The 11,680-nt window shown below is 41.4% G+C and overlaps 1 protein-coding gene across 1 annotated transcript; it reads right to left on the bottom strand.

The window, feature by feature from the left end:
• Positions 1 to 1,572: 1,572 nt before the first annotated feature.
• LNP1 (leukemia NUP98 fusion partner 1) lies at positions 1,573 to 10,929 on the bottom strand. Its single transcript, XM_074572848.1, has 3 exons — positions 10,780 to 10,929; positions 3,860 to 4,105; positions 1,573 to 1,773 (listed from the first exon to the last, which is right to left on the bottom strand). The coding sequence occupies exons 1-3, from the start codon at positions 10,927 to 10,929 to the stop codon at positions 1,573 to 1,575; spliced, it is 597 nt and encodes a 198-aa protein (XP_074428949.1).
• Between the last annotated feature and the right edge of the window lie 751 nt (positions 10,930 to 11,680).

Here is an 11,680-nt window from a genome sequence, read left to right as displayed (position 1 = left end):
TTGGAGAGGAGAGAAACTATGCACAGGAACAACATCTTTCAGTCAGATTTATTAGTTTATAATATACGTCACCAGGCAAGAAGCAATTTACAAGCATCAGCAAGGGTGAGACTGTTTTCTTGTATATCCCCCCAAAGCCCTACTTAAAAAGAAAAACAATCCTTTAATGGAGATGTGTTACAAAGTTTTAAGGATACCCTAAGCTTTTAAAATGTTGAAGATTCAAAATTAAGGCTCTAAAGTAAAATAATAAGATCTTTGTTAATTACAGAAAGTCATAGGAAGAATAACCAGCAGACTTTGACTTTTTCTCATGACTTCATTAGTCTTCACTCTAACTGTACTATCCAAAGCAGGCTTTCTCTATATTAGGCCTGGGGAAATTATTCCCAAAGAGGGCGGCATTCTCTGTAGGGAAGACTTACATGTTGAAGAAGAGGGGCACCAGGGGAGGGGGTGTTGGGGGTGTGTGTCTGTTTATAAGTGTGTGGAGGTGAATTTCCTCTGCATAGAAGGAAATCTTACTTATAGTTGGTGAGATCTACACCTGAGATTAGATCTTCGGCCAGAAGAAATAGAGTTTTTCTAAGCCCTGCTTATTATAGACAGAGCCAGTTCCAATTCCCTTGGTTTGGCCCTAGCTCTAGAAAAGGGAAAAAGTGAAAAGGGTTGCAATCCATCACCTGTGGCAAACTCCTTGAAGAGATTATGAAGAAGTGTGAGAGGCAGAACACCTCTGTTTTTGCTGGAGAGCTTTCAGCAAGGCTTAAATTTTGATGGGGCAAAACTAGACATGTAGCAAAAGATATTGATAGCTATGAGTCAAGGCTATAAGGTAGTAAATGGAGAGGGGAAAGGCCACAAAAGAGACAAGGTGATGAGGTTAAAGTTGGGAGAAAGAACTAGTTGTGCGACCAGGGAAATGGGACTGAGGACATGGGAAAGGACTGGGGATGCCAGAGAAACAAGAATCATATTGCCTGTAGCAGTGAGGGAAAGCAGAGAAAAGTGAAATATAAGGAAGGTGTAGAAAAGAACTCGGGGACTTCTCTTCTATTACTGCTGTAAATTTGGTGTTGAGAGAATATAGAAGAAAAAAGATACCTATTTCTGAGCCATACCAAAGTGAATGTCAGGGCCAGGAAGCAGGTGGCAGTTTCTGTGTAATTTTTCCTTCCTAAACCTACCAATAAGCCCATTTTCAATTAGAAGAGAAACATAAGGCTTTGGATGACTTTGCACAGCTCTGTAATACATACATGCCCTTCTCTTAAACGAACACATCCACCACTGTCCTGCTGCAATGCTAAATCTTCCTGAAACCCTCTTATGGTGGTTCATTGCTAACTTGGATCTTGCTCCAGATACACTCCTATGACAAGGATCACATTCCTAATGGAAAAAGTAGAGACAGGAAGGTAGTAACACGGTGTCAATGATGCAATTGAATTTTACCTTTATTCTACAGGTCAGGGTTTATTGTACCTAACAGGCCTCTTCTAGTCAAAACAAAACAAGAATGCTCCCTCTGCTCTTCAGGGAGAGTGTTAAAATTCATTATCCCAATGCATGCTAGCCTGTACATAAATAACTTTTCTCAGTGCTTGTTTGTGATGGAAACCGTTCGTTGAGTTTTGCAGATACAACTTCTGAACCTTCCTCTTCTTTCTGCAGTCTCCTTGGCTCTGATTTCTCTCCCATTCTCTTGTGAGACTTGCTTTTTCTCAAATGCAATCTCTCTCTTTCTGTTCTCTCCTTCGTGCCTTCAGGTTGCTAAAAGGCAGGAGAAAAATAGCAGGGGATTAAAAGCAACTCCCACATGAACAACAAAATCTCATTTTCTTATTTCACTAGTAATATATAATAAAATATTCCAGTTACCTACCTCAGCCAGATCAGCTTTAACATGATGGGCTCATATTCAAGGCCCCAGCCAGTCACTCTAAAACTTGGCAAGAGACAACATGCTTTTAATTATACCCTGTGCCTGGGAGGAAGGTCACCTGTATGGAGGGCTTGAGGGGGAGAGAGGAGAAAGGAGGGGATAAGGGAGGGACTCTCAGATTTCAGCCCAGACTTCATGTTTCTGTCCTTTCACGTGATCGGTCTTTATGTGCCTGAAGACTATTCAGTGTTAGCTGCAAAGACCACACTGAAAACAAGTGCTGAAGGTCATGAAGTGTCCTCAAGGCCACTTTTATAAGAGAAAAGCAATATGCAGGGAAGGAGATGAAATGGGATTACATTTCACCCACTTTTCTTTTCTTTTAACCCGTGTAGTCATGTAAATGGTGGTTTGAATTGCACCCATAGAGCTCTGAGTGCAAAAGTGCTCCATTTGGAGCTATGAGTCTAAGCCCCCTCCCAAATTTCCTTTCAGATCTCTAACACATATTGCTCAGTTCTTTGAGATTCTCAAGCCCTTCACATCTCCCAAACTTCAATAGTGACTGAAAGAATGACAACAATTTGGTCTACTTGAAAGGCAGATTAAAATAAAACCCAGCACACCCCACTGCAGATTACAGAAGGGTACCAGAATCCATGTTTTTAACTGGAACTGAAGCTGTATTTAGTGCATCATGCTCACTATATCTACCATACAACTATTATCCACTCACAGACTTTCTAGCCATAGGCACTTTTGAGAAATGATAAATGATAAACTAGACAACCACTAGTGAGGGTTGGCAAATGAGGCAATGTGAAGTTCCAAATGAAACAAATTGCGAGTAGTTCCTAAAGGGGAAAAAGAAGATTACAGAATGCACTTAAAATCTTAACAATTGCATAACAGAGTTGTCATCACCATAATTCTGCATATTCTTAAAAGACTGGGCATGCAAGGACGATAATTGTGGGACTGATCATGTAATGATACTGCTTATTGAAAGGAGATTTTTTTCTGCTCTTGTTGCTGCACAGAAGGTCTGCAAAGGGAGCTGAAAATTATTTCTCCATACAAAACTGTCAGTGTCAACAAACTGAAAAAAAGATACTTCCCTCTGTTGTTATTTGGTGCTGATGTCAAGTGTTATTCAAGCACAGGCTTTTTCAGTAGGGTGACTTAATTTGACAGCGTTCTTCTGATACTTAAAAGCAAGTTAGTGTTTATTACTCTTCCTTCCATTGTATGATACACCAGACAGTATGCATCATAATAATAAAAACATGTTAAAGTGTCATAGATAAAAGGTTGTTATTGGCTATTTCACCAACACAAACCATACAGAAAATGCTCGTGCCTCAGGATAGAATGATGGGGAGATGAGAAGGATGAAATGGGGGGAGAATCCCCTGCTTACAGAGAAAATACATTCAGCCACTTATAGCAATGGCTGCTGCTGCAGCTCTGTGGTGACATTGAAGGAAGCAGATGGATGGAGTCCCAAGGGATAAAAGAGAAGCTTCTCAAACACCATGATGTCTGGCAGTCTCACAGATGACACTGTATATGGTTAAACCAGGTCAGCAGCAGCAAGAGAGCTGGGTCTTATGGCAAAAGTGAAACAAACCTGTTTTTATATTGTCACGTTTTGTTGGCACAGCTGTAGAAACCTCTGAAAACATTGCTGCAGCTAGTGTGGTGTTTTATTTTGAAGATACACATTTTTTAATAAGTCTAGATGCTAACACTACCTCAAGAATTCTCATACTAACAATACTACCACTTTAACCTTTTTTGTGCTACTGTACGGACCACATCATTTGAGAAATTCTAATTCAAGTTTATTTCTGCTCTTCTCCCAGCAAAGCCACAGCAATTACACCAGGGATAAAGGTGGCCTGCTGGTTGATTGGTTGATTGGTTGGTTGGGGTTTTTTCTTCTGAAGTGATCTTAAGTTGTTTTTTACCTACCAAAGAAACCGAGCGTTTGCTTTTGAGGTGCAATTGCTTTTCAAAGGACTCTGCAAATTCCTGCATGGAGTTTGATCTTGTCTCTGGGGATGAGCTGTCTGCTGAAGGTGTTCTGCTTGCCTTCCTGTGGCAGTGGCATTTGACATCTTGGTCTTCTTGAAATTCCTTGGAGCCCTTGAGATGGCCTGAAGATGAGCCTTTGGTAGAAGCATGAAGTCGTGTTGTATGGAGGGAGGAAAGCCTGGCCTGAAAAACAAGAGGTCTTTGTTGAGGATTGAATATTAAAGCAGAGCACACAGGGTATATTCTCTCTGCCACAGAGTGCTCTCTGAACAATGGTTCAGAACGAACGACCTTGCCCAGACTCCTGTGTCTTTCCTTTCATGTGCAGGAGGATCACACTGCCAAGATCTTTCTTTCCAGGAGCAGCAGCAGAATTTCCTTTTATTTCTGTTTTTGAGTACCTAAGTTTTGGCATTTCAAATGTAAAGTGTGCTGGGCCCTTTTAGTGCCCACTAAAAGGAACCAGGACCCTTCATAACTTCAAAAATTCAGGCCTCGCATTTGGCGGCAGGCTCTAGGCAGGACTCTCAAGAAGCAAAGACGCAGACTTTTGTGTCCAGATGAGCCAGATACTGGGTTTGACTCACAGGTGCTCCGGGTCTTATCAGACATTCGAGTTCATTTAAGCGTGACAGGGACCATTTCTAGCTCAGTTGTGTCAAATTTGCAGCATGGCCTATGTGCAGACAAGATGCTTTATTGTCCAGGTCTGAATTTTCTGCTCGTTTCTTGGGCATGTTTGTCCTGAACTGATGAGGGAGCACTTTCAGGGCACTAGGGGACACATCCCTAGCACAGAAACGGTAGGAAACAGGCTTCCTGCAATTACATTTGTAGGGCTAAAGCGAGGAGGGAGTAGAGAGTTGTTTAGTTTCCATGTGGTTCAGTTTTCCCAGGCCTGACATGGAGATAGAAGCTATTGATCTGCATCAGCTGTGTTTGATTGAATGTCTGTAAAGGAGACTAAACGGATACAGAACTGCTGTGACCTCTGGAGATTTATTTATTTACTTACTTATTTGTTTGTTTATTGGTGGGTTTAGAAATAGACAGACCTGTAGGCCACCACATAAAGGCAGGCATGCCCCAAACCCTGCCAGCTGTTGATGATTCTTCAGAGTAGCTGAACACCAGCAAGATGCAGGTAGTGAAATCTATGAGAGAGAGATGGGAGGTACCGAAAATGAGACCCCTGCAGGTGTCAGGTTAGGGCACTCCAGGCCCCCAGCTGCTGCATGCATGTTTGAATGCATGTATGTTTTGTGTAACCCAGGTGCTAAGCCTTCAGCTACTGAGTAACCCTGAGAAGCTCTGCTGGCTTCGAGGGAGCTGTGATTGTTTACAACAACCGAATGTCTATCACACAGATCCCAAAATACTTTCTAAGAAAATCCAGGAGAAAACCCTGCACTCAGAGTAGGGTTTGTTGTGGGTAGTGATGGTGGTGTTTGTTTTGGTTTTTTAACAGGCAATGGTGGAAAGCTAAACCAAGTTGGTACAGTGGCCACATGAATCTACAAACCTTGGACTTCAAGGGACCTGAAACATCTCCCATGTACATTTGCGTTTATGCTGGCCCAGATGCTATTATAAATGTATTAGCACAACAGGGACACGTGTAGCCTTTTGATGAATGGTGAGACTGTGCATCCATATGGTTGTGACTACATCACATTACATAGGCTTGACGAGGGGTGCTAAAAATAACAAATTTTACACCTGACAGAAGCACCTAATACTGAAGGGTTTTCAGATCATACAGTACTGGTTTAATTTCTTTTCCAGACAGAAGCTTACTTCAGTAACTAGTATTACGGACTGCCTCTGAGAGTAGTGGTAATGATTTCTGCCATACTATTTTTACTTTGGTTTCAAATCAATCAATACAGCTGTAATCTCTGTAAGGTCATATTGTATTGTTATTTTAAAAAGCGTCAAAGCAATCACATTGTGCTTGAGGGACAGGAGTACACATCCTATGTCAAGTTCAACAACCTAAATGTCTTCTGTGTCATTTTAATGGCATCAACATATATTGTTTCCTGGAAATAAAAATTGCTTCACACTAAAAATCACTGGTGTGGGGAAAAAGAACAGGAGGACAGCTGAAACGGGGGATGGTGTTTTATCAGTCTTGTTTTGTAATGTTTGTAAATGTTTTATTTTACTAAGACATTGATTTTTAATTTCCCTTCACAGAGAGAATTATAGTTAAGCCCTTAACAAAGAGACTGCAGTTCACATACTGATATGGCAGCAATGGTCCATGAAAAGGCACAGGCCTTCCTCTGAAATGTGTATCTGCCTCAGTGGACTAAGGGTAAAGCTACACATACATATCTATGCAATCATATTACCGTGGCTGTTCCTCCTCTCACAGTGCCTTTGCATGACACATACCGCGGTAGCTAGGAGGACAGGACGCTCGTGCGTGTTAGCATGTTGCTGTCTTACAGACACAGCCCTAAAGAGGACAGCAGCCTTAACGCAGCTGCTGAAGCACGAACATTTTGTGGCTAGTAACTTGCACAGTACATTAGTCTTCTTTTATTTTTTTATTTTAAAATGGACTCTGTGGAGAACTGAGAGTCATAAAATGAAACTCAGCAATGAAGCAGATCTGGCACTGACTTTAGATAAAATCCATGTGGCTTCCTTCCTGTTTCTTAGATTTAATACATGCGTTTAATACATGCATTTGGTGCCAAATTGATTGCTTGGTAACACTGCAAATAAGAACAGATAAAGAGACTCCTTTAATTTATGCTTCCGCTCCTGAAGTCTCAGCAGCTGCTGGCAACAGAGATTGCCTCTGTATCCGCACACTCTGTTGTCCACCCACTGCTGCTGTCTTCCCTTGCCAAAGGTCTCTGAGCTCAGCCGTGGTATCTGCTCCTGTCCTTGCCTCAGCAGCTGCCTTGTGCCTCTGGTACCTCTGGCATACATCTGCTGCCTTTTTAGTGAGCTCCTCTTGGTCTCTGGCTCCTAGGATCTGCCCTTGAGTAGCTCTTAAACTGGAGAAGTGGGGAGGAGGTGAAACATGGGAAAAGGCATGGGAAGGAGGAATGAGAAATGCTGCCCTGTATCAAAATGGGGAATTTTTGCTGATGTTGGAAAGACAAAAGCATCCAGCATGTTCTCAGGGGTTGTTTCTCCCTGCCTTTACTACTCCCTTTTTCTGCTTGAGCCTTTGTGTAAAGACCAGTCATGCTTAATGTATTTATTTACACAACAGCTAAACTTCTGCTAATTGCCCAGCTAAAACACACAGAAAGTATACTAAAAAAAAAAACAAACCCAAAACACAAACAACCTCAAGAAATAGATGTCAGTATAATTTGCCTATTCTCTTTCTCAGTTTCTGAAGGAGACAAGATAATTGCTTCCATCTTTTAGGCTTGATCTGAGGGCTTGCACAGCTGTCAGTAAGGAAATTAATCTTCAGAGTGTCAGCACGAGCATTGTTTGGTGAAGTTTACGCAATGACCCCAGTATTTTAGTGATATTTTGGAACATCTGACATTCAGATGCTGTCCCACAGCTTGCCTTCCTTAGGAAAAGCTTATAACCAGGCATATATTCCCATATTTTGGCCTAGGCTCCAACTGATCTGTACTAACAATATTGCGGTAGATGTTTGGTCTGACTTTAGATTAAATGTTAGTAACTTCGACAGCAGTCAGTTGCTCTGCTCCCACTCTCAGCTGTTTCTTATCAGATTTTTTTGCTATGAGCAGCAATGTCTACTTGAAGGTTTATATATTTATAGGGTTGTAAAACTCTTATCAGTGCTCCTTTGCTTCCTATCGTTCCCCCACAACAAAATGTCTGGGAGGTAAGAAATTCTCCTGAACCAAAATGATGGAGGATAACTAGAATGTGTCAAGGAAAGTCATAGCCGAAGGCTTCAAAAAGCTGAAGGTCAAAAACGCTTTAGACACAGTGAATGTGTCTAAACACAGTTTGCCTGGGGAACAAGTTAACTAAAGGAAATGAAAACAGATGACTTGGTTCTCCCCAGGCAGTTTTCACATTCAGTGTGGGGCCACAGCAACATATACAACTCTGACACTTTTCAGGGGAGCAGAGATAGAATGCAAGCTTTAGCTTGTCTTGCCTGTGTTGAATTCTTCTTGCCCGAAGGTTGAATATAGTTTTGTGTTCCCCTCTGCAAAATGGGAATGACAATAGCAAACACATTTTGCGAGGCTCATCTCAGTAATGTTTGTGAGGTATACTAAGATACTGAGGAAAAAAAACCATAATAAAAATTGTTGTTAGTTTGGGAGTTGTTCTACAAAGCTTTATCCATATTTCGGGGGGGGGGGCTCTACCATGATAGGATGCCACAGAAGTTTGCCATTGTGTTTGAGGTGAGAGCAGTGGCTTGAGTGTCTGTCTTCACCACAGGAAAAACTACAAAGACCAACATACTACTTTGGAGCTGAAAGTGATTTCCAGCGTTATGTAATACCACCTTTTGTGCTATACTGCTAGCATTTTGCTATGTAATACCAAAACACTCCTAGTGCAGATGCAGTTCATGCAGGCAGGACTGCACTATTTCTGATGCGCCATATACTAGCCCTGGAAATGAGACAAAGTGTGCTGAAGTGCTGTTTTGGCAGCGCCATTGTATCTGCAAAAGGAACTTTTGCCAACAGCTGTGTCAGTCAGAACCTGATGATTTTATTTTCAGCAGGACATCGGGGTTACCTCCATTTACGATGTTGACACAGAAGAAAGGCTACACTGTTATCTGCAGTGGAGGGATTAACACAGTCTGATCCCAGTTATTAATCCTCCTAATTAATAGCACTGTTCTGACAAAATGAAGACAATATTTAACTAACACTGGTAAGTGTTTTGACTCTTACAGTAGTTATCATTTATAATAACTGTGTAAAAAATACACATCCAGGTCAAAGTTATTGCTCCCAACAAGGAAATGTTCTTTCAGAAGGTATTTCTAAGGAATTATTAGTGCCTGTTTGTTTAACTTCTATATTTGGTTTAAGACAACAGGTTTTAGTGGTCTTTACTACCAACTAGTCAGAGATTTCCAACTAAAAAAGCTTCATCTCAAAATCTATCCCGGAATCATAAAATTCCCAAACAAATCTTCCCTTCTCGTTCCTCCAGTCAATTTCTGGCACTGAGAAATAGAGCAGTTGAAACATATATCTTGTATAGTACTACTGAAGCAAGACAAATTTGTGTGGAGCATGAATGTAAAGGCCAGACATAATTAACTGTACAGGATAACTTTAGCTTGTTCAACAGTAATGTCAAAAGTCACTGTCTTAACTTTCTGTCAACAAACTTAATGCAGGTTCTAGGTGTTGATTCAGGAATGCAATTATAGCAAAGTATTTGAATAGCTATTAGCTAAGCATATAAATAGCTTTTGAACAAACTGAATATAAAAACATGCTTCAAATGAAATGTATGTGTACACACAAAACCACACACACAAATATATGTGAAGATGTGTTCAGCATCTTGCTGAATAGGCAGTGATTTAAAGTACATTCTCACACTTCAGTCTGTATTGGGGACAAAAGAAATAGACCTCTGAAGGACTAAATTAAAATACAGTAAAATTAATTCTAAAAAAAATTAATAAATGTTCTGTTTTCAGGCATTTTGATGGAATCCATCAGCACAGCTCTAGCTCAAAGTCTGTCTTGCAATCTGTGACCAGGGTGAAATATAACTGTAAATAAAAAATGTGGCTGATCAGTTCAAAACTAATGAATGAAGGTTACCTCTCCAACTCATCCGTGAATTCGAAAAGGGGGGAGGTAGTTTTGGTCTATTTTGGTTTTGTTAGCCAAATTTTTTGAAAACGAAAAATCCCACAGCTTAGAACACGGCAGCTCCAGTGGAGGAGAACTTGCAACTGAAAATATAGCATGGCAGAAAAAAAAAGTTTGGAAAAAGTTAGCTGTTTCTCCCCAGTATAACAGCATTTGCTTTGTTGCAGCCATAATGATCTAAAGATATAAGTGAAAAATGACTTGTAAGGAAACACAGTATCTTTAGTAAGCCAACTGATGTAGTTGGAAAAAAAAAGAGACAGGTTTGGACCACCTAGACATTTTTTTAGGGCTGAAATAAAAGCCACAGCCTTCAAGTAAAGAGCAGTCTGGGAACAGCTGCTTTCAGTTTAACTTCGTTTTGATAATCAGTTAGACAGTTGTGAGCTGCCTTAAAAAACTGCCTCTGCCTTTTCCCAACTGTTTTGTAGGTTTAAGAATAAAGAACGTGCTTCTCTTAAAATCTTACTTCACCATATAATGTTATGTGTTGTATCTTAATTTTCAGAGTTAGATGTTCTAAACAAGGGACCGCATCTTCTAGCTTAAATTAGAAGTTACACCTGCAAAATCCCAGGGAGTAAAGCATACACCTTCTTGGAGATGGTATAGTTGCAGAATTAGGTCCAAATCCTGTGATTATGTAGTTTTACACATGAGAAGAGACTCATTGAAACCAATGTTTGTGTGCCGGTTTCCAAAATGTTTTGATCTCTGCCAGGTCACGCTTAGCAGACAGAACAACATTGTGATACATAGTTAGGCAGTTATTACACCCTTTGCCTTACTTTTCTGGTCCTATCATCACTTACCTTGGAGTTTGCCACTTTTCTTGTATGCCGAAGGCACCAGAGGCCTGAGTCTGGCAGGGAGCTAAGTTCAAAAAGCAAATAGCTGCTGCCAGTAAGAACTGAACTTACTGAGCAAGGTGTACCATACTCATCCTCATACATCTCTAGGGCCATGCCCCTGGGGATGACACTTAAATTTATACATAAACCATGCACGCACAGAGAGAAAACTGCACACAGCTCTTACCGGAAGGGAGGCTCTCCTTTCACTGAAGGGTCGTTTCTGACGTTTCTTGTGGCCTCTACCCTCTTTCTCATTCTCATCGATCAAGTTGTGGCCCCAGAAGCTGCTCATCCATTTTGCAAAGGAAATATCATCATCCTCTTCATAGTCCATGTACAGACCCTCCAAACTTGAGAGGGTCTCGAACCAGACAAGGAAAAGCAAGGTCAAATGCCACCGCTAAGCCAATAGCCTCACACTGTTCTGCCAACCAGAGGAAGCGGAGAAGCACTTTCAACCACTCTCTCTGCTCTCCATCCCCCAAACCCCATCCCACTGCAGCCCTGGGCACTGTCTAAACATAAAGTCAATCCTTTCTCATCTCTTTTCAACGAGGTTTCTTTTAACCTTTCCATTACAGTGATGTCCAATATGACACTGCCGCAGGGGCCTGGTGGGAAGGGAAATGTGTTGGCTACTCCCTGTGTGTTGCTGTTGAGGGCACCAGCTGTCAATACCAATGGAGAATTGCCCACAGTTACATGCCTGGGAGGCGCATACGTGAACTGAAAGTAGGCTTGTGATTTTGAGAAGCAGAATTGACGTATTGATGATGGTTAGAAGCTGGCACAGCTACTTGCAGAGGCCTAACTAGCTCTGTGGGAGGGAGGACAAATGGCCCGCTCTTCCCATCTGCCCTCCCTCCTGACTTCTGTTGTCTGTGCTCTTCCTTTGGCATTCAGGAAATGTGGTCTGTCTAGGTAGAAGAAAGCTCTCCCTGAAGAAACTGCTTGTTCATTTTTAGGTTATGACAGCCAGCATGAATTTGCATTGGCTGCTTTTTACCAGAGTCATTTCATCTGGCATATCAGGGTTGTGGGAGGCCCTGCCTCACTTGAAGGCACACGGAGTAAAAATGCGTCTG

This window comes from Larus michahellis, chromosome 1 (assembly GCF_964199755.1).
Source record: "Larus michahellis chromosome 1, bLarMic1.1, whole genome shotgun sequence".
Taxonomy (NCBI): domain Eukaryota; kingdom Metazoa; phylum Chordata; class Aves; order Charadriiformes; family Laridae; genus Larus; species Larus michahellis.
The sequence above is the reverse complement of the archived record's forward strand: the minus strand, read 5'-3'. Positions and strand labels throughout refer to the sequence as shown.